Here is a 26,960-nt window from a genome sequence, read left to right as displayed (position 1 = left end):
TTGTACCTTGATGGGAGCAACTGTGGTTGAGCCTGGCCGTATTTTCCAGGTTCAGAGGGAAGCATGTTCTGACAACTCAGATGTGCGACATGAGTGAAGGAAAGGAGAAAGAGTCCCTAGGAGTTTTGGCTGAGGCAACTGGAAAAATGGAGTTACCACTTTCTGAGATGAGGAAGACTACGAGGAACAAATTCAGAGACAATATCAGGAGCTTGGTTTTGGAGTATTGGATGCTTTTCAGACATTCTGTTTGACAACGACACAAGAAACGCCAAGGTGGTGTTGAGAGAACATCAGAGGCATCGGCATGTAGGGGACATTAGATGTCACAAGTCTAGGGTGGGAATGTCCCAGGATTGAGGGCAGATGGTCAAGAGGCTCAAGGACTGGATCTTGGGGCTCTCCAGGCATAGAGGTTGAAAAGATGAGGAGAAAGCAATGGGGAGACTGGAAACTCAGGCGCAGAGAACATATTTGGTTGAGCCTTCTGAGCCTTGGAAGTGGAGCTGGGCCGGGAGCCTGGGTCTTCACCGGCAGGACTGAGAGCTCTTTGCCTTGGCCCAGGGCACCTTTCTCCTCACATTTCTTGGATTGGAATCCTGCTCATGTTCCTTGTGTGGGATGTGTTGTTTTCAACAAGTCTGAGCAGGACATGGATTTTTGTCTTTTTTTTTTTAAGTGTTTGAAGTATTTCATAATTTTAAAATGCACTAAAATAAAAAGACATGGTGGGAGGCCCAGGCTGCCAACATGGATTTGTGAATTGGACACACAAACTCCGACCAAAGGGAGGTGTTGTCAGAGTTGTTTAGAGGAAGGATTCTGTCGTCTTGGATCCCATTGGCAGGCCTTGGTCACTATGGGCATTGATGATCACCGATTAAATAAACCACATGGTCCCAGGAGAAAAGCAAGATGGAGTAATGTCACAGGACAGTTAGCCCAAGGGAAGATGAGAATTTTCACTTTTAAAATATGTCAGCATCTTCAGAGCTGTTGGGTCTAGATTGCATGTACACTGTACCTTAAGATCTCTAGAGTTTTCTCTGGTTGGTGCTGGCCAGTTGGCATGGATCAGGGTTTTATAACCTCTATAGCAGTCAGCTTCACGTTAATACAACAAAATACCTGACACAAGCTACTTAGGAAGTAAAGAGAGGTTTATGCTGGCTCACTATTCTGGAGGTTCAAGGGCATGGTGCCTGCATTGACCCAGTTCCGGTAAGGGCAGTGGATGGCAGTGGTGAGGAACAGATACTAGATTTAGCTTTCTATCTTGAGCCAAGAAACAAAGAGATAGAGAGATTAGGGAGCCTCCTGCCCTTTGAGGGAAGGCCCCAGTGATGGAAGGACCTCCTATTTGGCCCTCCTTCCTGGAGAAACGACCTCCCAATAGTGCTACCCTTGGGTCCACACCCTTAACATGTGGTTTTATAGGGGACACTACCCACATTCATACCACAGCAACATCTTATTTTGCAGAGTCCCTACAGAGGCTAGCAGATGTTGGTGGGGGAGACATTTCCTGCCCATGTTGATTGGTTCAGCATGCATGCCCTGGGCACTACCCAGGCTTGACACACCTTCCCTTTGTCTGTAACACTGCTTTGTCTTAATACTCATGCCTCAGCAGGGACTCCCTTGAAGCCTTTGTGATCTGCCTTGATGTTGCAATTGTCCTGGCTCTTTCTCCCTGTGATCAGAAGCTCAATGCTGGGAATTGAGTCTGTGTTTTTGCATCCAAATAACATTTTCTTGATCTTTTTGGGAAAAAAAACCAACAAAACAGGCCAATGCATACCAGATGTAGGGAAGCATTGCAAAGGCCTTATTTGTCTCCTACTCTCAGGTTCAGAGAGCCCCATCTTCCTTTCTAAAGGCAAGCACTGATGCCAGTAGGTCACAGAAAGATCAGGGATCTGGAAAACCATGATTTCTTTGGGGGTTGGTCCCTTGCCCTGTTTCCCCTCTCTCCCACAAATTCACTCTCAAGTATTAACAGAGGTGGAGAATCCATAAAAGACTCTTTAGGTCTAGTCCTAGGTTCTCAGAGCCCCAAGGGCAGACTCCTCTCCCTGCTTTGCATGGATCTGCCCTTGTTTAGGATCATTTTGTCTGTTGCCAGATCTTCTGCAGCCATCTGGAGTCTCCCTGAGTTCACTTTCCATATTAATACCTCATTTGAAAGGTAAAGTGATCTCATCTCTATTTTGTTCCAGAACCTTCAGTGTCTCCCCATTCCCCAAACCAAGCTGAGCATCCAGGGCCTTTCTTGACACCACACTTACAGATCTCCCCAGAAGGCGTCACATTCTTTCCCCCAACCTGTCTTTCTCTCCAGGGTTCCATGTCACTCAGTTTCCCTCGTATATCCATGGTCCTTTCATATCCCTGTTTTCTTGTATGCTATTCCCCAGTTCCTGGAATGCATTCTCCCTTCTTTAGTTTATTACTGAAAAGTAAAATAACACTGCTCTTTACAGAAATGTCTTAGCAGTGGTGTTGCTACTGAGAGTCACAAAACAGTTCAGGATCATGGGCCAGAACATCAGAAAACCTAGCCCATCTCTGTCTCTTACCAGATGAGTTATGTCAGTCAAAGACCCCAAGCCTGGGAACTGGAGGCTCCTACCTTTCTTCAGAGGACCCTTTCTGGTAGGATACACTGAAACAATGACTTTCAAACAAGATGCAGATCAGAATCGCCCTGGGATCCTTTAAAACCCCCCGAGGCTCAGGCCTTACATCAGAACCCTTACACCTCAAGCTCTATAAGGAGAGGCCTAGTTATGGTCCTTTCTTAAACTCCCCAGGGGATTTCTGAGGGTGGCCTTGTCTGAATACTGGTGAAGGAGTTCAGGCCTTGGACTCCAGAGTTCATCAGAAACCAGTTTTGAATTTGGTTTCCTTTGTCTCCTAGTTCAGAGATCTTGGGTGATGTTTTTTTTGTAAAGACACTTTCATATTTAGAATAGTTTTAGATTTACAAAAAGTAGTGAGAATGCTCTAGAAAATTCCATTCCCCCTGCACCAGGTTTATCTACTATTATCATCTTACATTTGTAGGGTAGATAGGTCAGAATGAACCAATTCTGATGTATCACTGCTATGTTTCTCCTCTGTAGAGTTCCTGCTTTCCCCCTGTCCATCCTGGACCCTTTGGAAGGAAGTCACTATGTGCTGCCGGCCCTTAAGGGAGGCACACTTCTGCTCCATGTCCTCAAGGGCATTTACATGGATTCTATGCCATTCTTCTCCATTGGGAAACTTGTCTATTCTTACAATTTATGGGTTTGTATTTGTATTTATATTTTGGGTTATTATACGACACTATTTCATCTGTTTTGTTGCTTGAATTGTTTCAGCTTTGGCTGTTGAGCTCTTTCCACAGGCTCCTGGGTCCGTTTGACATATCCTGCCACTGAGGAGTTCTTTGAGCACCTTTTTAATGATGCTCCATGTTCATCTTGAATATTTCTTGCCCCTGTAATAGAATCAAGCATTTCTTTAAGGGGCCCTTGTCATTTTAATTGGAGAATGGCATTAGAAACCAAGACGGGAGCACTTCGCGTGCTCATTGCTGCTAGGAAGTCATTGCTCTTCGGTTGGGCCACATTTTTAACTGTGCTTCAGTTTGCCCAGCTGTAAAGTGGGGATAATAATAGCTCTTTCATTAGAGGTTGTTTTCAGGGTTAAATTATAGAATGGGTGTAAGAGCTCAGTGCAGTTGTGACAAGATAGTAAATGCTCAAAAAATGTTAGTGATTATTATTTCCTATAGAATATGTTTATGTTTCTCAAAAATTACTTTTTCCTATCTGTGAATTTATTTGACTGAAAAATCTCAGGGGAGATTTTTCTGCAAGTTTTATAGATGGTAAAATGAAACGGATAAGGGAGTCAACATACATTTCTTAATCACCCTAAGTCTCTTGATTTCAATAGCCATTCTAGACCATGATTGTCTGCACCTATGCCATATGAGTGATCTAGATCTCCCTCCCTGACTCTTGCCTGCCTCTTATTTGAAGAGTTATCTCTTTCTCAGTGCTGGTATATCTTTGCTTCATGCTCTCTGTGAATGAGATTAGCTCATGGCAGAAGGAAAGAATATACTCCAACCCAGAGCAGGTCAATCTAGACACAGTGCCCCAGTGCCACAAAAAATTTTTTTCTGAATCAAACATTGAATACATGACCTGAAAAGCTCCCCCCCCCCGAAAATAGAGTGTGGGTGGCATTCAAAAGATAGAATTTGGGTGCTGAAACATTTGCATTATACGATATTTTGAAATTCACAGGAATAGTAACACAAGGTACCCAAAAAACCTAGAATATGCTTTAGTGTTTATGACATGACTTTCCCATCAGAGTCTTTCTCTTTCTCTCTCACTCTTTTCATGGAACAGTGATTCTAGTCAAATACAGTACAATTTTGAAACATGAAAACAACTCACTATATTCATCAGTGCATGAAAAAACATACAAGCCAAACACAGATTTTTGACTCAATGCAGATGTTTATTGGAACGAATATGTATTTTCCCATAAGAACAGCAGCTTTTGTTGCTAATGAAATACAGTAGTGCTAAAACAGCATTTAAGGTATGAAATTATAGCTTTAGTTATCCAGACTACATTCTAGGGAGGTGGATTTTGGTTGCATAGAAGAGAGAACTTTTTTGTTTTGGTTTTGGTACCGGGGATTGAATCTAGGGGTGCTTTGCCACTGAACTGCATCCTTTTTATCTTTTATTTTGAGACGGGTTCTTGTTAAGTTTCTTAGGGCTTCGCTAAGTTGCCAAGACTAGCTTTGAACTTGTGATCCTCCTGCCTCAGCCTCCCAAGTCACTGAGATTACATCATGCACCCCTGTACCCCAAGAGAAACCTTTTTAAGAGCAGCATATTTTAAAGTTGGAATGGGCTGTGTTTGGAGGTAGTGAGTTTGTCATCATTAGAAAGGTTCAGGAATGAGGTCAGAGAGGTAAGATGGTCCTGACACCCCTATTCTCTGCTGCTGTGGCTCTGTGAGGTATTTGGGTTGGTTGGACCTTAGCAGTAGTGCAGGGGTTGCACATTTAATAGATTCTTATAGATCAAGGGGAAGCCAAGATTCCACTGCCCGTTTACACATTGTCTCTGAATAAGAATGAAGTTGCACTTAGAATAAAGAGGATAAACTGGATCAGAAATCAATATCTGTGCATAAATCCTCAGGCTAAGCCCTGTTTAGTATTCTGACTCTAAGAATAAAGGCTCCTTTAGATATTGGTTCTCCTCACAGACACTGGTCTCTAGGATGTGCCATTTCATGGGAGAAGCTTTGGTAACCTAGAGAAGCTTGAGTGAATATTTACTCCTGTTCTCTCACCATCTGGAAGGCTTCCTCTGTCTTACCCATTGAGATGCCCACCCTCCTCAAGACCATCTCCTCCTGGAAGATTTTTCTGGCATTTCCTTCCCCAATATCTCCATACCAGAATGACTTTTCTTTGACCTCTGTGCCTCTCTCAAACTTAGCACTTTGTGGGGTACATTCCTGTACACTGCAGTCACTTATCTAGGTGTCACGTCTCTCAGTAGGAGCTCCTGGAAGGCGTGACTCATACTCTTCTCATCCCACTACCGGGTGCAGCAGACAGCACAGCCTCAAGCCTGTGGAACTCCCAGGCAGTGCTGTGACATGGGAAGGTACAGTGTCTTGGGATGACTGTTGGGGTGATTTAAAAATTTGATGTCACAATTCTTCTTTGGTGTTTTACACAGAACTCCAGCTTGACTGATTGGCATCTGATGAAGCTGGACTTCCTTATCCTCTGCCCTTTGCAGAAGAAAAAGCAGGGCACACAGAAGTCGAGGCAGGTTTTGCATGGCTGTCCCTGAGTGTTCAGCTGAGGGCTTAATGCCTACGAGTACTTGCTTACTTCCTCATTTAGCAAGAGACCCAGAATGACCACAGCAGCTGCCTTGCAGGTCAAGAGCTCAAATTTTCCATCAAGAGACATTCTGGCAGAACAGAAGACAGAGACTCGGGACTTCTGATCCCTGGAGAGCTTGTATCTTGGAGCTCTGGAGTTGAGGAGTTCTTTACAAGCCCCCTGAGCAAGGAGGAAGTGGTTCTTGGATGAGGGAGGATTACTGATTGAGAACATTCATGACTTTGCAAGGCTAGGGAGCTCAGGGTGCAGCACAGGGGTGAGGAATTGGGAATGGCTGCCTGGGGCCATCAGTGGACACAGAGAGCTCAGGGGCCTGAGGTCTAGCTTGCCAGTGCCCACCTGCAGCAGCCTGGGACTAGGGAAGGCAAGGAGCCCAGGGTCCAGAGCAGTTGCTTTTCTTAGGAATATGGAAAGATCTTTTGGCTGCACTTTGCCTGGTTTTTGTCTTTGGGAAACAGGGTGTGGTGGACAGTGGTGGAGATGGCAGGAGCAGCAACAGCATTTTGTCTCCATCTAAGCTCTTTGAAGTTAATGAAATTTTGGCCTTTGGGTTACTTTGGCTTTAACTCATCTCATCAGGGAAAATAGGACTTCATTGAATCCTGGATTGTCAGAGCTGGAAGGGCCCTTTGAGATGAGGGGAAAGGGCCCTTTGAGATGACTTGCATAGGATCACAGGATGAGCTGGGAGGGGGACAAAACTGTTTCTAGCATCAAATATCTGACTTCCCAGAACCCCATCCCCAGTCTCTCTTCTGGCAGTTGCTTCTCTGTCACTGTCACAACTTGGTACCTAGCTCAAGGGCATAACCACCTTGCTGTGGGGCAAGCCGCAGGACTAAGACCCTTGTTTGTTTTAATTCTTAATGGGGGAGGGTTGGGGTTGGGAGAGTTGTATGTGGCAAAGAAGCACATAGAGAGCAAATGGAGGAGATGGTCAATGGGGGAGGACAGGTGTATCACTAATCAGGCCTGAGACCCAGCCAGGGGTTTTGCAAGGGGACTTCATTTGCCTATAGTTGATCTAAGTCACATCTATGGGACACTTAGTTTAGGCTATGCACTGGTTAAGAACTATGTATATGTTAATTAATTTGATCATCATCAGACTTTTATGAGGTAGGTAAGGTGTGTCACTTGCAATGTTATGAATGAAGAAGCAGAGTCAGAGGCCAAATCAGTTGTCCGGCATCCTGACGCTTGTAAGTGAAGGGGACCTGGATTTGGCCTTGAGTTCTGCCCACTCTGCTACTTTGCCTCTTAAAGAGAGGGGGAAGGAGACAGCATGTTCCTGCACTTGCTCTTTGACAGGTGGGCTGAATGAAGGGGAGAAGGCTGAGGGGCCAGGGAGAAGTGACTGTGAGCATGAGATAATTATCTTCAGCTGCTGACTGACCGCAGAAGGCAGTGCTGACTGAAAGCTGAACTCAATTTCTCACCCCGGTGACCCTCTGGATCCAGCCCTTGTTGTGGTAGATGTCCGAATACACTCCATAGAGATCCTTCTTTCCACAGTCCTCACCCCAGGACACCGTGCCCACCAGGTACCATTGGCCTCTCTTCATATCCAGAGTCACCATGGGACCTCCAGAGTCTCCTGCACAGGCATCCTTCCCCCCTAGATGTAAAGGAGATGCAGATTAAAATTAGGGTGTCCCTTCCCAGCCCAAATCCAGAGGAAGCATCCTTCTCTCCAAGTCTAACTTGTAGTTTAGAGAATTTGGCACTAGAGGGCGCAGCAGACCGTGTGACCCAAACCTGAGCTCTGAGTCGTTTCCCTCAGGCCTCAGAGCTCAAAATGATTTTAGAAAGTGCTGGTTCAAGAAAGGAGTGATGGAAATCCTTAGCATGTTTCTCTCGGATGCAATGGAAGCTCTCCCCACAGGTTGGGAGGGCTCTGGCCCTTCACTGCTGGGCGCTGGTGCCCATGTTGTATGTCAGCATAACCTACCTTCCTTTTCCCCAGCACAGAGCATGTCCTTGGTTATGATCTTCTTCCGCTGAGCATAGTTCTCCTGGCAGGTATGGTGGTTAACAATGGGGATTTCAATCTGGAACACAAGGCTATTGTTGGTTCCCACTCCTTGCCATTCTGACACCCCTGGAGCGTCTAGATCCACCTTAGATTTGGTGCCAGTGAAGAAACAATTGAATGGAGAACCCAGGGCTCATGTTCTGGTCCCATCTCAGTTGGTATATGTGACCTTGGACAAGTAACTTGGCCTCCCTGGGACTCAGTTCTTATATCTATAAAATGGAGATACTACAATTTGCCTAGCATATGCATTAGTTCAAATATGTCATTATGTACAAGAACCATGGTCTGTTTCTTTCCCTTGCTCTTACCGTGGGATGAGGCTTATGGCTTAATCACTGATTCTCGGCCTTCCAAGGCTATTTCCTCATCCAAAATGTGGGAGCCATCGTGTTTGACATACTAATCATGTGGAGTTATTTGCAGAGGAAACGAATGAACAAGAGCTTTGAAAAGTATAAAAGCTGTAACTATTAGTACTTTAGGGGTCATTCTGTGTTGCTTTACAGCAAACATTCACTGTGTTTCTCTCCCTCAGTACAGGATGTGCCTCTGGACACTGAGTCTGTATGTTGTCCATTTCTATGTTACATAACTGGGAAAATAGTAAATAATCAATATTTTTTAAAAATTGAGGTGTAAATGGATACATAAAAACAAGATATTGTGATCATCATCATTCTGGATTCAGCATGTGGTAAATGTTGGAGTAACTATTTGAAATAAAAAGGGGAAACATGAATCTCATTCAACCTGGCCAAGAATTGAATGGACCAGATGCTCCAACATACACTTTCTGTTGGTCCTTATTAAGAGGGAACCAGAGGCCATTCAGATTCTTTTTGGGCTAGGGCCTTGCCTAGATAAGTGGGAAGAGGAAGCCACATTGTGAGACATGTCCGCACTAAACTGTTGAGTATCCAATTAACCTCTTCTGATCATTCAGTATATCACCTAAGTGTCATGTCCTGGGGAAGTCTTCCTCAATCCCCAAGATAAGATTGGATCCCCCACATTCCAGGGTCCCTTGAACTTCTCCATCATCACCTTTATCACACCCATAAGTACTTTCTGATGCACCTACTTGACTATAAGCCCAAGGAGGCTGGGAACCAGATCTGTCCTTTTATCCACCCTCCACCCCAGTACACCTAACAGCTACTATAGAGGAGACACTAAATAAACAACTGGGAGTTCATGAATGAAGGGATGTTTCAGATGTGCAATTTCAAAGTGTGTTAAAATAATGCATATTGAAGGATTTAGAAGCTAGCTGTGTCACAGAATTAGTTATGTTAGAGCCAGGCATTTCATAGAGGTCATCTAGTGTTGCCCTTGAACTTGGCAGTTGGAGATGGTATGCTATGGCCTAAAGAGGCAAAATGACTTTTTCAGATAATCCAATAAATGAATAGAAGCCAAGATGGGGAGCCAGGGCTTGGCTCTTTATGTCTAGTTTGGAGTTCTTTTCTAAAATGACAGGAATGTGACCTTCTAAATGCAATGGTGAAGTTTATGTTTGCAAGGACTGGGGTTTGCAAGAGCCTGTCCCGTTCTTGGATATGTCGTCCTCGTGGTGTAAAATGAATCATGAACCTTTGTGGTGTCCAAACCTGTCGTTTTCTTGGAGAATTTCCATAATCTGGGGCTTTAATAAGCTACCATGGACATTGAAAAGCATTTGGAGGCTAGAGTCCACCATCATCAGAATAAACAAGTCAAGGTTTCTGGGTTCCAAAGTCCCACTGAACTTTGGAGGGGAGACTGGATTTCTGGCCTCTCTTTCACCAGCCTTCCCACGCCTCCAAATCCTGAGAAAGCAATGTGAAGCATGAAGGCCAGCAAGGGCCAAGGTGTCATTGTTTGTAGGATATAGATTGAACTTCACCTCCATCAGGGTGTCTGGGAACCTCTGCAAGAACTGCTTCCCCCAGCCGCTGACGATGACCATGGTTCCTGGAGGAGAGGAGACACTGTCAGGACACAGGGGCTGTCTGTGGGGTGTTCAGAATGCTGCATCTTGTAGTTCTGTCACCCTCTGCCTGTAGAGGAAGGGCTGAGTTTGCTACTTCAGAAAAAGGCAGCAAGATGGAGAGGAAGATGGGAAAGGCTGCTGAGTTGGAGGTGATCTGTGACAGAATAGGGGACATTTGTTTCTATGATATGTCACCTGATTTATTTGTCTATTTTCTTCTACCCCCAACAAGCCTGGAACATAGGCTCTGTGAGAGCAGTAATCTCATCTACCTTGTTCACTATTATATCCCCTGGCCTCTAAGGATGTTGACACATAGTAGGTGCTCAACAAATTATTGTGAATAAATTAAAAGCCCAGCCTAGCCAACAATATGCTACGCTACCTTTAGGAAGACTTATCCGAGATTTCTCTCCTTCTATGCCTCAGCCCCCTTATCCATAAAATGATGAAGCTGGACTTGGCATTCTCTAAATATTTTCTAGCTCTGACATTCTAGAAGCTATGAAGTTGGCAAATCTGGGGACAATGTGGAAATGGATTGAATGCTAACAGAACAACTGTAATCTTACTTGAGAAAGAGCCTGGATACTGAAAATAGCACTGGGCTTAAAGTCAGAAAACCTGGACACTAGCTTCAGATCTGCTTTTTATAGACTATATATTGGATGAATTACTTTACTTTGCCAAGCCTCGATTTTCTAATCTATAATATGGGACTATAATACCAGCGTGCAAGGCTTTCATGAGTAGTAAGTGAAGGGATACAAACTAGCTGGCACGTGATAAGTACACAGCACCCAAATGGTTAAAGTCAGCTGACTCTGTGCCTTTTCTGTCAGCTTACTTCCCATAAGAACTTCTTAAATTCTATCTTAGCAAAATTTTTAGCAGCTTTGAGCTAAAGGAACGAATTATGATATGGTATCACTGAATTTAGAATGAAAAGGAAGTCAACCAGCACGAGCTGGTCTCTTATTATATGTTGGATTTATGTTATCTCATTTATATTATCTATTTAAATATCACAATCACCCCAAGGGATATTGTCTCCAGTTTAGAAGTAAGTGGACGGGGTTTAATGAGGCCAAGTACTTTCCTTTGATCACTTAACTGGGAGATGCAAGCAATGGGATTTGACTCTGCCTTGGCTTCAGCCTTACCTGTCTATGCTCTGCTTTGTGGTGCTAGGAGTGAGACTCTGAAACAGCAGTTCTGCTTGTCCGGCTGGTGTCCTGAACATAGGGGGCATTTTCAGGGAGACTGGAGGATTTCCTTAATGGTTTTTCACTCTACTGGTGGCAATTGGTTTCAACTATTTTCCTTAACACATCAGCCTCTTCTGTGGAAGTCTAAGTTCTAGCTCCAAAGGGCCCCTTTCCAAGCCTCTAGGTTCTATAATTCCAGCCTCTTCCTTTTGTTCCCCAAGACCTAGAGGTAGAGGTTTCTTCCTGTTGGTAGTCAGCTTTTCCCTTTTACTTATTTATTCTGCCAATACCCTATCATAAATTCTCTCTGTAGCCATCACTACTCTGGATTTTGTTTTCCTGTCTGGATCAGTGGGCCTGCCTGTTTCACTATGTGCCTATCACTACCTCCAAACTAGTTCTGACTTTGCAGTTTTAGGGCAGGCATCCAGGGGATTATGTAGCCACCAATGGCTGACTCAGTTGGCACCAGAGCCTCCCCAAGACTGGAGAACTCCCTGCTCAGATCCCAGCTGCGCTGCGGAGGTGGGATCGGGGTTTGGGGAAGGTACCTTCCTGCGGGGGCTCCTCAGGCAGACATATGGGCATCACAAAGTCATTCAGTATTGGGCTTTCCAGCAGCTCCACCAGAGCCACATCGTTCTCAAATGTGTGGGGTTGATACAGCGGATGGAGGATGAAATGTTTGACACCGAGATGCTGTTCGTTTTCATCAGACCGGAGCCTCCAGTGCTTGCCTGTGCAAGAGGAAGACATGTGAGGCACGAGGATAATGGAGGATAAGGTCCCACCTTGTCACATCTGGTGCCATCCAGCGCCTGCTTCCAGACTTAACCTTTTCCTTGCCTTTCACCCACCCATTGCCTTAGTAAACTTTTCCTATGCCTCTTGCCACAGTCCAATATCCTCACCTCCCAGTGCCTCGGTCACACATTGCCTCCTCCATGAAGCCTCTCAGACATTTCAGTTAGAAATCTTTCCCTTATGAACTCCCGTGGCCCTTCACCTGTCCCTCTACTACCAAATGAGCTGCTTCCTACCTTGGGTCAGATGGCCCTGCATTTGTATCTTGTTCCTCTGTTATACGGTAGCTCCTTGTGGGCAGGAGTTAGATATTCATGACAATGTGTCATTCAATCCTGGCAGAGTGTATACCTGAATTGAATCAGCTATTGATCTTATACAGGAAAGCCTTGAAAAATGGCAGGAGCAGAACTCTGTTTCAAGAACCACTTCTCATTTGCACCTCACTCACCCATAATGATCATAAAGTCAGAAGGGCTGAGCAAGTATGAGTCATCCAGGGTCAAGTCATCTGAATCCAGGTATTGGTGGAGGCAGTGAGCAGCAGTCACAATCCAGTTGGAGCCTGGAGAACAGAACACACAAACACCACGTCCTTCACCACCTTGTCCTGCCTCCCAGTGTCTTGAGCTAAGGGACTCGAGACTGTTCCAGGGCACCCCTTCAGACCTTACAAAGGCCAAACCCCTCTCTGTTGCATCTCATGGTCTCAGACACTTACTTGGTACTAATTGGAAGATGAGGTATAAAACCTGATTTCAATGGCCTGTTTCAAATCACACCAGGACTGAATGTTTTAAAGAGAGTTTCAGGGTTCCCTTAAACCTATGATGTGGGTGATAAACAGCTGAAGGTGGGCCCACAACAACTTGTGCTCACTGGCTGCCTCTCTGGCCTTACTTCTCAAAGTGTGGTCCCTGGATCAGCAGCATCAGCCTCACCTGGAAACTCCTTTGAAATGAAAACCAAATCAAAGCCTGCACTTTAGCATGATCCCTAAATAATTCATGGGCTCATTACAGTTTGAGTAGAATGATCAGTAGCTAGCAGCCAAGTATATTTCTTATGTCTTGGCTATCTTCTTCTCCTGGGCAGATATATTCCTCAACTTTTTTGTTTAGTTTAGGCCAGGCTATCCTTTAGGTGAGACAGATGACAAGTCCATAAGTAGCTGAACTCTGAGGTATACCCTGGATGAGCCAAGCCAAAAGAAAGGCTCTAGGCTTAGGGGGTAATCGTCAGGGTTATTAGGTTAGCGTTCAAAGTCAAGGGAAGAGGTACTTTTCTGGAGCAGATCCCAAACTCCTCGGCCCCTGGCTCTACATAAACCATCACAAGGCTACCCTCTTTCCCCTCTAGTTGATCTTGACCCCACCCATGGTCAGGAGATGTTGGGTTGACTTTTCAGGTAGGTAAGGTTGGCTAAAATACCCAGTTTAGGGGAGGCTGCCTCAGAAAGGGGATCTGGGCTATTTAGATGAGCCCAGCACTGTGCACTGGCTTGTCTGCATGGCCTCACCCTCCAGCTCTGCCAATCCCTCTGCCCAGCCTCCCTGTGGGCATCAAGACTGTGCTTTGCCATCTCCTCCATCCCTTAGCTCCCTCTGGGCTCTCCTGCCCTCTCCTACGTCTCCTTCCCTCCATAAAACCGAAGCACAGAGGAAAGAGAGTCTAGTTTGTGAGAGCTCTGGGAGGGTGAGGCGTGAGGGAGCTCTTGGCTTGGGTGAGGGTAGAGAAGTGAACTTCAAACAACTCTCAAACACGAGTTGTAGGGAATAAGGCAGAAACGTTGTTGATTTTTAAAACTCAAGGTTTAAAACAATGAATTTAAGTCTTAAAACACTGGGCACATCATCCATCTCTTTCACTTGCCTGACAAGCCACCTGGCCTGGCTTCAGCTCACCTGCCACTCTTCCTCACCAGCTCTCCTCTCTTCCTCTCTGCACGTGGGGGTCCACCCTCCCTTTCTTCTTCCATGATTTCTCCTCTTCCTCGGGTATCACACATCTTACCAGTCTGTCTTCTTGTTGTATTGTGCCTTTTAATTTCTCTTTTCACCCCTCAGTCTCCTTTCTCTTATTTCCTAGGTCTCTCTTATTGGTCTCTTTCTGTCTCTTGGTCCTTTCTGCTGCTGAACGGCTCCCTCTGTTTATCTCCCTTTCCTCATCTTTCTTGGTCTTCTCCCCAGCCCTGCTCCCCACTGGGTGGCCTCAGCCACAGCTGGCTTTATTTCTTCCTTTCTTTAACACCTTTGCTTGCTCTTTGTGTCCCATTGAGGCTCCACTGAGTGTGATCCTTCATCTCTGCTCTCATGGGAATTAGAGTGGGGACTTCACATATCCCATTTGCTAATTCACCCATTCCTGGAGGTAAGAACACGAATGAACTTGAAATCATCTACATTCATCTACATCTAATTCATGTTTGATAGTCTGATTCCCTGATGTGGAATCTTGGGTCCTTCTTGGGGCCAGAGACTGATGAGATTTAGGAGGTGTTTGGCATCTCAAAGAATTGGAACACACGTCTCCTGGTTCCAGTTAAGAGTTCCTTCTACCACAGTATACTGCTACAGACAGCGATTCTGAACAAAGAGAACTTGGTCTGCCTTCAGGAACAGGATCAGGTAGCCCCCACCCTGCCACCAGTCCTGAGTCCTTCACCCCTTCCACCTCCTCCTTACCTACAAGGGTGCCCCCACAGAAGGGCTGCCCATTTGGGTGAGACAGCATGGCAATCCAAGGAGCGGTGCCCTTCTGGGCTGGGCGTCCATTGAAGATCCTGGCCATCAGCGTCTGGGAGAACTTGGGAAGACCACACACTGCAGCCAAGGGAGGAAGGTACAGATCATACTCTGGCCTCCATCTTGCCCATTTCCAGGGTTACCAGTTTATCATCCTTTTAGGAACACCTGTTAGTTTTGATGAACCAACATCTGTTGCCCCTTCTGATAATGGTACCATGAGTTTTCTTCAGGGTCCATTTTTTGGTCCATGTAGCCTAAGTTGGACTGACTTCACCTCTGGTTTCAGGGAAGAGAATTGTGACTAATCAAAACCCTGGATCCCCTGATCACAGCAATTGCTTAGAGATGGGATGTGACCTTGGCCAAGCCAATGAAAGCCTAGCTTGAAAGTTTTGCTAAGCATACTAGAAAAAGAGAAAGTCATTTTCTACAGGGGTTGCTTGGCTGTTGGCCATAAGCCCACACCTGCTGGTGATACTCTCATGAAGAGTTTGCTGAATAATGCTATTCACCTGGAAGAAAGTGGAATTGGAAGACTAGGGGAGAAGAGATTGTCTTCCGATTTTTTGAGCCCTTTGAACTAACCATATTGAGACCGTTTGGTAGAACCTCTTCATTATGGGAACCTATACACTCTCTCTTTCTTTTTCTTCTTATGCTGTTTATATTGCATTTCTGTCATTTAGAAAAGAAAGTTCTGACTAATAAAGGAACTTCATGCTCTAACTGCAGAGGCCTATTCTCAGAGAAGCCCTACAAGAAGTGTCGGTCTGCTCCACTGATATCCTCCTCTTGTCAATTTTTCTCTCTTCATAACCAATCCTGTGCTCTGGATCTCTTCACTTAACTCCCAGGGACCTGGCTCAGCTCCTGTATTTTCCATCTCTGCTTCTCCTCTGCCTCTAAAACAAGGTCAAGCATTTTCATCCTAAAAACCAACTTCCATTTCCCTGCTTCTCTCTCGTGCCACAGCTTCTTCTTTTCCCTTCCACAGTCAAGCTTCTGCACAGAGGGGTGGATGCTCAGTCTTCCCTCTCCTTTGGAGTTGGATTTAGAAGAAGAAAGTGCCACATACTATACAGACTTAAATTTTGTCTGATGTATTCTTCCTCCTAGGCATTAGTTCTCCTTGTCCTGGGATTCCCCAAACACTGAAGCTGGGATACCCATCACATTGGGGAAGAATGGATAGGCTTTGGCTTTTGAAAGAGCAAAGCCTAAACCAATGTCTACAAAGAGACTTTTCATTTGCAGAGGTAGGGATTATGGTAAGAATAAAAACAAAAACAAAAGCAAACAAACACACAAAAACGTGTAGTCAATAGGGAATCAAACCCTGGAGGACTGAGTGCATAATTTTTACTGTACGTAGAAGCTCTTCTCAGAGCCAGTGAAGAGGCTGGAGGAATGGAGGAGGGAAACACCCCCGGTGGAGGGACAATGAGAGAAAGACATAATGCAACTGGGGGTCCTGTTCTCTGTCCTGCCTGAGATGGCCATTGAGACCTGGGCCTGTGCTGGGGAACATCCACCCCAGGACCTTCTCCTGGACCCTCAGCTGTAATGCATGCCCTTGAGCTCTTCACCCTTCTTGACGATTTCCTGTCCCTGGCTTCTGAATACTTTTCTTCTTGTTTTGCTCCTCCCTCTTTCTTTTTTCTTTTCTCCTTTCTCCCTCCCTACTTTTTTTTTTTTTTTTTGGTCCTTTCTTTTGCTCTGTTTCTTTCTTGGGGCATCTCTTCATGATCTCTATGCTGGTATTTGCCTTGTTGAGGCCTTAGGCTCCTTTTTGTTTTCTGCACATTTCCAATAGATGAAAATCCACCCCTCTGCCATATTCTACCTAAATGCTAATGAATTTCATCTCAGTGTCTTTAAATCTGCCCTCTTTCTCTGGAACTCACTATTCTTTACTGCCTACTTAAACTCTTCAAAGTTAAAGATGCTAAGCCCTGTTCACCAGCTTTCATGAACTTTCTCCTCTTGTTAGCCAGACCTCTGTGAATGTCTGCAACAACCACATTTCTGTTGCCTCCCTTTTATTCTACCCCCATATCGAGTCAGTCCCTAAGTTGGTGTTGAATCACTAGGAGAAGCAGCCTAATGCCTCATCCCCATCCATGTCCCAATATTCTCCATAGAACCTCAGCATCTTGGTATGTCACAACATAAATTCCAAACATCTAGAAGAAAACAAGAATCTGAAATGTAGTAGAACACCGGATACGATAGTCCTTGAAACCAGCAACATACGAGGCATGAAGTCTAATTTAGGATTCTTTCAGTTCTCAATAGTGTGAAAAGCATGACACAAAAATAAAAGCATGATACAAACCCCAAACAAAGGCAAGACATGTGTGTGTCCCCTGGAGAGCCCTCACTCTCAGGTTGTCTCACATCAACCCCTGCACCCTAAAGCTTGCACAATCTCAAGAGATGCCTAAAGCCAACCTTTACTGGGATTACAACCGAAATGGATTTAAACTTCTGACCTCGTGTTTGCACTGTCACAGCTCCTTGGTTTGGTGGGTTCTCCCCATCTCTTGCCAGGATAGTCTCAGTAGTTTCCCAGCCACTCTCCCTAGCTCAGTCCCTTTCCCTCCACTTTCCACATCACACCACCGGCTCTCAGACCTGCCAAATTCTCAATTTTCAGTGGGTGAGACCCAGCAATATACATTCCTAACAAGCACCCCTACCCCATGATTCTGATTGATAGACTTCAAACTTAGAAAATCCCTTGTCACAGGTCAGAGTGCAGAGTACAGCTTTTAGATTCTTTCAACTCCTTCGATGCACACTGCTTCCACTCCAAATGTGGCTCACTTTCCTGTGTTGATAACCTTGCCCACTCTGCCTCTTCCTGCCCATCTCCAAGTACATCTTTGAAGTCTCTGCAAAGCCATTCTGATCCCCTCTAGCTGTATAAAATCACATCTTCCTTTAATTAAATTCCCATGATATTTAAATAGCAATTGCTCTTATGATGTCCAATTCCTTTTGCCTGTTTAATACTTAGATAAACACAACTTTGTCTCCCATGCTAGTGTGAGCTCTTTGAAGCCAAGGACTCAAATGACAGGCACTTAAATGGAGGAGCATGCACCCTCTGAGAAGGGAACATATCAATAACAAAGTCCTCTCTTTGACACTTCTTCTTGGGTGATGCCCAGATGCCATAAGTGTTTTTTTGTTTTTGTTTTTTTCTGTAACAGGGGAAATTTTGGTTTAATGAGGGGGCCAATTTAAAAAATCAAAACAAATGGTCACACTTCAACAACAATAACAAAACTCCCAAACTAAGGCTATTGGTTATCCACAGAGGGTTTATTTCCACTTTGGACCCCTGACAGCTGAGACAGAGTGCAGAGGCCCCTTACAGAGTAGCAAAGCATGTGATATTAAATATACAAAATATAGCATTCTCTACATGCACCATTCATAGGTATAGGAGTGTGTTTTTATGAACCGACTGGAAAAGTGAACATTTCCCAATTGTTCTCTGGCTGCATTTGTCTGATGAAGATTCTCAGGGAAAAGAGCTCTGAGGGTGCACAATCAGCCTGTGACAGCCAGAGACAGGCTGCTGGCAATCAGAGAAGTGCTGAATGCAAGAGATGGAAAGACCCTAAGGGGCTCTTATGACTTCCCTTACAGATAGGGAAACTGAGGCTCAACGGGAAAATGATTTGTCAAAGGTTATATAGCCAGTGCCAGTTGGAGACAGAGACAGGGCTAGAAACCAGCATTCATGGCTCTCCCCTCTTTTCACTGTCACCAATGAGTCTCTGCTTCCCTTGATCTCTGGTTCCCAGAAAGCACAGGACTGGATCTCTCTGAATATCCTACTGGGTAGATTCTCTGCTGAGCTAGGTCCATTGGCTATAGAGCAGGACGTAGGTGACTCCTAGAGTCCTGAGTTCACCCTTTCTTCCATTTTCCTGTCCAGAAGCACAGTGGGATTCAGTGTGCACCTTCTCTTTTCCCCAAGTAACAACCAAGTCTCTCTCCACATTTGCTCTCAAGGCTCAGGTAGTTTTTTCAGATGACTCATTTCAGGGATGAAAGGTTGCTTCGCACTTGTCTGGAGTGGTACATATTGACAGCCTGGGATGTCAGCCATTCAGGAGTGGCATGTGGGCACAAGTGATGTTCTGAGCTGAATGTAGGAATTCCAGGGGCTTAGGGACCCTCCTACTGCTATTGTCTTCCTCAGTCACCGGTTTTCTCTTTGTCCTTGATATTTCTTTAATAGGGAATATAAAGGATGAAACTTGGACTGGAAGAAGGTTGAAGAGGAATCCTAGGAGCAAAAGTGCTCCAAGTTATTGTACTAGAGAGGAAGCCCCCCCCCCCCAGGTTTATGATCTCTATCCCCCATACCTGAATGGTTTTCTCCTAGAGGAGGGAGTGGATTCGATATAGGCCCAGAGTGAAGAGCTAGGTCAAAATATGAATGCAGAGTTAAGTCCAATGCAAGGAATCATTTCATAATAATCAAGCTCAAATATACCAGCAGTGGGCCCAATAGGTTTGATATATAATTAGGGGTGAATAAAGGCCATGGTATAAAGCTTGCCAGAGAGGAGTGCTAGATTGGCCCAGAGGTCTTCTGGTCCAGCTTTCCCACTGTATTGCTGGAAAGAGTGAAGGCCAGTGAGGGGAATGGAATTGACCATGGTAGTGGACGTTGGTCTCTTGCCTAGAACCTTTTCCTTATACAACACTGCTGCCTCTCAGGGTCCTGGGGTCCATCTTAGGAGGATGAGTGCCCCAGTAGGTCACTGTGTTCCATTCTATTTGGTCTGTTAAGTAACATGGAGTGTGCTGTTGGAGGTGTGTGGTGTAGTCTCACTTGAGCTGGGGCAGGGTAGACAGACCCTGAGGAAGTAAGTCAGCTCACCGCTCCACCTGGAGCTCTCCCAAACCTTGTGAGGAGCCCATCTGCTCCCACAGCCAGTCCACATAGTTGGAGACCTTTGTGTAGACTCCATATACCTGCTTGCTACCACATTCTTCAGGGCCTCCCCAGGATACAAGGCCTTGGGCCACCCAGTGCTGGCTCAAGTCATCAAGGATGACAAAGGCCCCGCCACTATCTCCAAGGCATGTGTCCTTGCCACCTTCATAGTAGCCAGCACAGAACATGTTCTCTGTGACGCTGTAGTTGCCTGAGCGGGACTCATAGCTGGCTTTGCACTCAGCATGCGGCACCACGGGTAACTTGACGTACTGAAGGACATCGGACAAGGTTCGTGTGCCACTGCTGATGATCTCATCCACTGTCACATTGGGATTGGAAATGCCCCAGCCGGCCACCAGGCCAAGCATGTGGGGAACCGGGCCTTCAGGCTCAGGCCTTGGCAAGCAGATAGGCATGACATGGGGTCCCAGGGGCACAGGCTCCTGCAGCTGCACCAGAGCTATGTCATGATTGTAGTTCTGGATGTTGAAGTCTGGGTGGAGCACCACTCTGGAAGCTGAGCTGTTGACAGCTCCTGATTTGTCCCGAACGTCATGCAGGCCCAAGTAGACAGTGACATGCTCCTTGGAGACCGGTATCACTGTGTTGTCTCTGCGCTGTGAACGCAGCACGTGAGCGGCCGTGAGAATCCAAGACTCAGAGAGTAGTGCTCCACTCCCGAACCACTTGTCATTTGGTACCCTTGAGGTGTCCTCTACCACTATCAGAGCCTGCCATGGAAAGAGGCCAGGCTCAGCATTCCGGCCTCCAATGATCCGCTTGACCAGATTTGGCAGGGAGCGGGAGGGCTGGCCACACACTGTAAGGAGAAGGAGGGAGTGGGGACAAGAGACAAAGACTGATTAGGACAACCATTTGAAAAAGAGCCACTAAGAAAAATTCATATCTTACCCATTGTGGATTATGCCACCATGGCACCCTAACCTGCCTGAGTCATGCTAACAGAGCTCTGTCCTGGGACAGTTTGTATCTAGGTCTCTATAGGATGGCCCATCTCCCGCAGTGATGGCAACCCAGTAGTTGGAGCCATCTCTAGACCAGATCATTTCATGTTTGGGCCATCTCTCTCTTGAACTACCACCTCTGGCTATGACTACTTTTGGCCAGGACCGTCTTTAGCCAGGACTATCCCTAGCAGTATCCACTTATCCCCTTTCTTCCCTAAAAAGGTATTTCATATCCCAGAAGTTGTTCATACTGTGGGCACTTGAAGAACTTCTACAAGTTTTCTCTCCATCTTCATGGGCACAGAGAAATGGAAGTATTATAAAAGACAATCTAGCAAGCTCTAATAGTTACTGGATTGGGTACCAAGATGCTTGGAGCCTTTACCTGGTCTTTCTATTTCCATGCGACTTTGAATCAGAACGTTTTCTCTCTTAATTTCAGTTTTTGATTTGCCAAATGAAACAGTTGGTCAAGATGATCTTCAAGAATTTTCAAATTCCAAATTCCTTTGATTTTTATTTCATTTTCCCTGACTACCCCCAGTTTATGGATGAAGACAGTTAAGAGACTATTCCAAGAGGACATTGTTATCAAGTTGGATAATAGGGTCTTAAATGGATTCTTAAGACAGTTTACATATTAAGACCCTAGCTGTAGACCCTCAAACCTTTTCTCATCTGGCTAAAGGACTCACTGATGCCTGTGCATTAAGTCTCAGGACATAGTATGTAGGGGAAAGGTGGCATAATCCACAAGCAATGATGCATGGGCCTTATTTGGACCACACATCATTGCACCCAGGAGCCCTGTAGTACCTTCAAGGGAAGGAGAAAGGTCTGAGCAAACTTCATTCCACTGAGTTGTACCCCGAGCATGCACATGCACCACCGGCCTCCTGCAGCCAAATGCCTCTGGCTCATGAGCAGTGGGTCTTCAGAACCAGCCCTCCCACTGGCTAAGAACAAGCACACAGGGACAGGGTGCTTTTGTCTGGGAGGTAGGTCTGGTTTGTGAAGGTCCCCTTATGGTTGTAAATGGCCAGACTATACTCCTTGGCCCTGGATATTCTCAACAATCCTTCAGAGACCAAGGGACATTTGAGTTTTCTTGTATCTTGGTGACTTTGGGAGGGAGGGTTTTCAACAGCCTAATGTTATTTGGATGCTGACACCAAATGCTTCTTGTTTGATGCTGGAGCACTCTGACATTCACCCCAGGTCAGATATAGATGGGGCTTTGTAACTCTCTGTGACCTGGCCTTTCAAGGTTAGCCTCCCATTGGAAGCTGCAGCCTACAAGGTGATATCTCAAGGCAGGTCTATGCCTGGCCTGTGTAACAATTCTCGTAGCACTGAAAGATCCTCATCTGGTAAGGCACACCTCTGTGGCTCAAATCATGGTCACTACAATGCCCCTGGCCAGCACTGAATGGTACCTTCCTCCAAAGAGGCAAACCCCAGGTCATAGAAGGTCAGAACAGAGCAACCTCTGAGGGTAGCTAATTTACAGATGGAAAAATAGAGGGTTAGAAAAGGCCAATAATATACTCAAACTCATTGGTGGTAGAGAAAGAAGTAGAACCCATTACTCCTGACTCCAGCTTCTTTTTCCTCCTTGATATGCCCTTGTCTTTTCATGAGGTTGAATAATACAACAAGTCTTTGAAAGAGCTCATTGAAATGGGGTCATTCTTGATTTTTTTTTTATTGCCATATTGCCCAGGCTGGCCCCAGACTCCTGGGCTTAAGCAATACTCCTGCCTTAAACCTGTGAGTCACTGGAACTATAGGGCATGCCGCTGTACCCAGCTGAAATGCAGTCATTACTGGCTGTTGCCCTTCTCCCCCCAGACTTTTCTGAGACAAAGGACTATTCTTGAAATGGTATAGCTTTGGCTGTGCTAAAGCCAGATTTGGGCTTACAGGATGGTAAGCACGGAAGAAGGGCCCTTAGAATAAAAAGGTGACATTCCAGGACTCTGAGTGCATGAGGATGGCATAAAAAATGACTGACTCAAAAAGAGCTCAACATTGTTGATTGTTATGGTTTAGATGTGAGGTGTCCCTGAAAAGCTCATGTGTGAGACCATGCAAGAAGGTTTGGAGGATAATTGATTGGGTTATGACAGCCTTAACCTAATCAGTGAATTAATCCCTGATGGAATTAACTTAGTGGTACCTGGAGGCAGGTGGGATGTGGCTGGAGGATGTGGGGCATTGGGGTTATGGCTTTGAGGTATATATTTATATCTGGTGAATGAAGTCTCTGCTTTCTGATCATCATATGAGCTGCTTCCCTCTGCCACACTCTTCCGCCATGACGTCCTGCCTCACCTCAAGCCCCAAGGAATGGAGCCAGCTTTCTATGGACTAAGACCTCTGAACCTGTGAGACCTCAAATAAACTTTTCCTCCTCTACAGTTGTTCTGATTGGGTCTTTCAGTCAGAGCAGCAAAAAAGCCAACTAAAATACTTGTGTTGACATAAAAAATTTCAGGATCATCCTCTAGTTCTGCTCCTAAGTCTCTGGGGAAAACCTTGCACAAATCATTATACCACTATGATCCTTACTTTTCTGAGTTTTATCTGTAAAGCAAAGGGGCAGCTCATATTTGCTTAATAAGCCCCCTGGAAGGTTATGGTGCTAGATAAAATGGCTTTCTTTCCCTCCTGGTTTGCATCTCAGTTCCATGTCTCAGTATTTTGAGAGGAAAGAATTTGGAAATTTCCAGCCTGATCCAATGGTACACCATAGTTTGGCCAACTCTAGGTGTTAAGAGAATTTCATGACTCATCATATCCCAGATTCTTTGTATAAATTTAAAGAGTAATAACCATTACAAGTCATAGAATGTGGTGTATCTCAAAGAATGTGTGGCTCCCTTACTTCTGAGGTGTGGAATCCATTCCTAGAGAGGCGAGATTACTTACTAAGGATGATAGTTAGGAAGCAGCAGCACCGGCATACCACCCAGGCCTGTGACTCCTAGTCCAGTGCATTTCCCTTCTGAGTGTGGCAACATGGCCTCCCAGGATGAAATCACCCCTGGTTTTCTTTGGCTGACATTAGTTTTTTAACAAAAGAGAAAACTGAACCTTTAGTTTACCACATCTCCACTATTCTCCTCTTCTCTGAAGCTTCACTACCTGGAGTCCTTGAGTATGTTCATGGCCAAGCCAAACTGAGGTGAGTGGGATAGCATAATGGGGCCAAGATGACCTTTCTTTATTTCCCTCTTCACAGGTTCTTTCTTAGGCATAAGACCTCTTATGTGAAGCCTTCCTTCCTGGTGCTCACCTCTCACTATAAAGTGTAGTCAATTCCTCTTTCTCTGGGATCCCATGGCACCTGTGATGGCTGAAAACTGACTCTCAAATGTCAATATGTTCTTCACTTCATAAGAATCAATGGTAGAAAACTCCTGGGCCTTCCATTTAACGTCTAACCTAACATCTAGAAGCCCACCGAGTGAATGTGTGCCATTTCCCTAATACTCTTAGTTTACCCAATGCTGTAATTCAGTGAAATACAAAGGCTACTCAGCTTCAGCATACTACAGATAAAATAAGCCACATTTCTGTCCACCTTTTCATTTGAGCCTCACAATAGCTCCTGCTGTTCATGCAAATGTGCCTATGGAATCAGGAAGGATAATTAATTTTCAGTTTTTTTAATGCTACCTGGAATGATGTATCATTTAATTAGTGCTATACTTGATTTTTTAAAAAAATTAAATATGTATCAATTACTGTGTTGTAAATGTTAAATTTAATTTTTGTGAGTTATTTGTTTAACCCTCCTATGTGCATTTTTGGGTTATGATTTCTAAAGTTTATTTAAATATGCACATTGCTTAAAATGTAAATCATCCATACTTTCAGCACTAAAGAAAATATCCCCCCCAAACTATATGCACAGTGACACTTCCCGCTATGCTACCACCAACTTCTCTTTCCATTTTAAAGTGGGGTCTGCAGATAAAACACAGGGAAGGCAGAGCTCAAAAAGAGTCGCATGCATTGTTCTTTGTAAGAACTCCTTCCTCTGTCCTACAGTTGTTTCTTATTGGAGCCTGGTGAGTGCTCGAGGACAGGGTGCCTGCTCTCTTGATTTCTCTGGCACAACAGATTGTGTTGTGTTGGATGAAAAAATCTGGTAGAAAAGGAGTGGAATTGGACAGAAAGGCAACAGGGGGTTCCTGCACAACAGAACAGGCTGAATATAGAGTCTAGTTAGTTTGAGAAAGTGTGAGACTAGGCTTCTCTGACCTTCAACCTTTTGAAGACATCTCTTAAAAAAAAAAATCAAAGCATCTTCCCTTTCAGCATCTGCTAACAGCCAGAGCACCTGGGGCTCTAGGGCTTTGAACAGGAGACTTTGAGACAGAAGACTTGGAGGGTAAGGTACCTGGAAGGCAGGTGGGCAGGCTTCTTCCCAGTAATTCATTTGTCCAGACCCCTTGGGCAGAGCAGGTATACATTCCTACAGGAGTGAAAAAGGGTGGAGAAGAGAAAGAAAATGATTGATGTGTAGCACATGGAAAATAGGTTTGGATTCTTAATTCCTCTAATGTGGATTATTGTAAAAAATTCTTTTAAATGCCCTCTCTGATATCATTTTCCCTGAGCCTGTCCTCTTTGCAACTTGCAGGGTCTTTCTAAAATGGGAATCTAACCACAGTTCAATTACCAGTGGATCCTCACTGTCCTTAAAAGTAAATACCACACTCTTCGTGGTGTCCAGCGCTCTGTGCAGTCTGACTCCTGCTGGTTTGAGGCTGCTTGCCCTGTGCTGTCCATCCCTTAGCAGTTTTCTCCCTCTCATTAATTACTGAGACCTTGGTTCACACAGCTCTCTGCAGCACACATGCCTCTCAGCACTTAAACCCTTTAATAAGCCACATTTCTGTCCACCTTCTCATTTGAGTCTCACAATAGCTCTGTGAGCTGTATCACTGTTCCTTGTTGAAAAGTGAGTTCTTGGAGACTTAGAGAAATTAGAAGAGTTTTCTTTTCTTTTTTCTTGGTACTGGGGATTGAATTCAGGGAGTACTCTACCCCTGAGCCACATCTCCAGCCTTTTAATGTATTTTATTTAGAGACAGGGTCTCACTGAGTTGCTTAGTGTCTCACTTTTGCTGAGGCTGGCTTAGAACTCATGATCCTCCTGTCTCAGCCTCCTGAGCCACTGGGATTAGAGGCATGTGCCACCATGACCAGCGAGAGTTTTCTTAGTGCTCATTTTCCATAGAGGCAGAGATAGGCCTTTCTATCTCTGAGAGGTTCTCTTTTCTGCTAGGACTGTGACTATGCATGAGGGTGTTGGGATGCTTCAAAGACTCATTCTAGGGTAAGGTGGGACATATCACCACATATGTCTCTTCCCAATTCTTCCCAAACCTTCACTGTGACCAGTGTACTGGCCACTGGTGGTCCTTCACCCTTTGGCCTGTGAGCTTCTGTCTGACCTCTGGGGTAGCCAGGAGCCTGGCAGGTGGTGTGGATGAGACCTGGACTGGGACAGCTCCAACTGTGTTGGAGTCTTGGTCAGGGCATACACTGGGATACCTCGGGAGACAGATGGATCTGCTTCCCATTCCCCACTCCACCTGGACCCTGTGCATAAAATAGAAACAGGTCTTTGAAGTAAGATTCCTAGTAGGCTTGCCAAATGGCTCTGGTTTGGTCATATGTTACACTCAGACAGAAACCAAGACTGAGACTGGCTGAAGTGGAGACACAGGGCATTTTCTGGAAACCTCAACTCAGCCTCAGGCAACATGTAGCAATTCATTTTTGGACATTCCAGGCTTTCCTTAGGTTCTCACATCTTCCCTTTGCTGTGTTCTATTTGACTCCTTTATGCTCCTAAAAGATCTATGCTCATTGGTAGAATCTGGGCTAGATTAAAGTGAGAAGGAAAAAAAAAAAAGAAAGAAAAGGACAGGGTGTTGGTCCTGAGACTCAGTCTCTGCACCTTAAAATGCACAAAATAACGAGTATATCCTTTGGCCTGTGAGCTTCTATATTAGATGAGGTGATATGTGAGAGGACAATTTTTGCATTATTAAGCACCCCATACCTATGAGCAGTTGTTCCTTACAGAGCGATTTCAGCTTCCAGCCTATCCAGAGGCCCAGAGAGGGTGAGGTGGGAGGGGGAGAGTATGGAGGGCTCACCTGTGATGTTGTGAAGCATCTTGTAATAGGGCTGATGGCAGGAGTATCTGATCTCAGATTTGTATGTGGTGAGGTTGTTCCTTGTGAAGAAGGTGACCAGTCCATGTTCCAACTCAGTTGGGGCTCCACAGTCTACAACT

At 45.2% G+C, this 26,960-nt stretch overlaps 1 protein-coding gene across 2 annotated transcripts in view; it reads right to left on the bottom strand.

Moving 5' to 3' along the window:
* Nucleotides 1–6,859: 6,859 nt before the first annotated feature.
* Nucleotides 6,860–26,960, bottom strand: part of MASP1 (MBL associated serine protease 1) — a 63,856-nt gene continuing 43,755 nt past the window's right edge. Inside the window, exons 9-16 of one of the 2 annotated variants that reach the window (XM_081301651.1) lie at nt 26,821–26,958; nt 25,050–25,124; nt 14,648–14,785; nt 12,415–12,528; nt 11,711–11,896; nt 9,865–9,932; nt 7,893–7,992; nt 6,860–7,559 (exon numbers count right to left, since the gene is read on the bottom strand). In XM_081301651.1, the coding sequence (XP_081157777.1) occupies nt 7,369–7,559; nt 7,893–7,992; nt 9,865–9,932; nt 11,711–11,896; nt 12,415–12,528; nt 14,648–14,785; nt 25,050–25,124; nt 26,821–26,958 (1,010 nt within the window). In that variant the 3' untranslated portion in view covers nt 6,860–7,368. Of the gene's footprint in view, nt 7,560–7,892; nt 7,993–9,864; nt 9,933–11,710; nt 11,897–12,414; nt 12,529–14,647; nt 14,786–18,024; nt 20,494–25,049; nt 25,125–26,820; nt 26,959–26,960 lie in introns of those variants that run through there. The other variant, XM_081301650.1, reaches the window with a different exon arrangement.

Source organism: Spermophilus citellus, assembly GCF_964194105.1.
Source record: "Spermophilus citellus genome assembly, chromosome: 7".
In the NCBI taxonomy this organism is placed as follows: Eukaryota; Metazoa; Chordata; class Mammalia; order Rodentia; family Sciuridae; genus Spermophilus; species Spermophilus citellus.
This window is presented reverse-complemented; position numbering and strand designations above follow the sequence as displayed.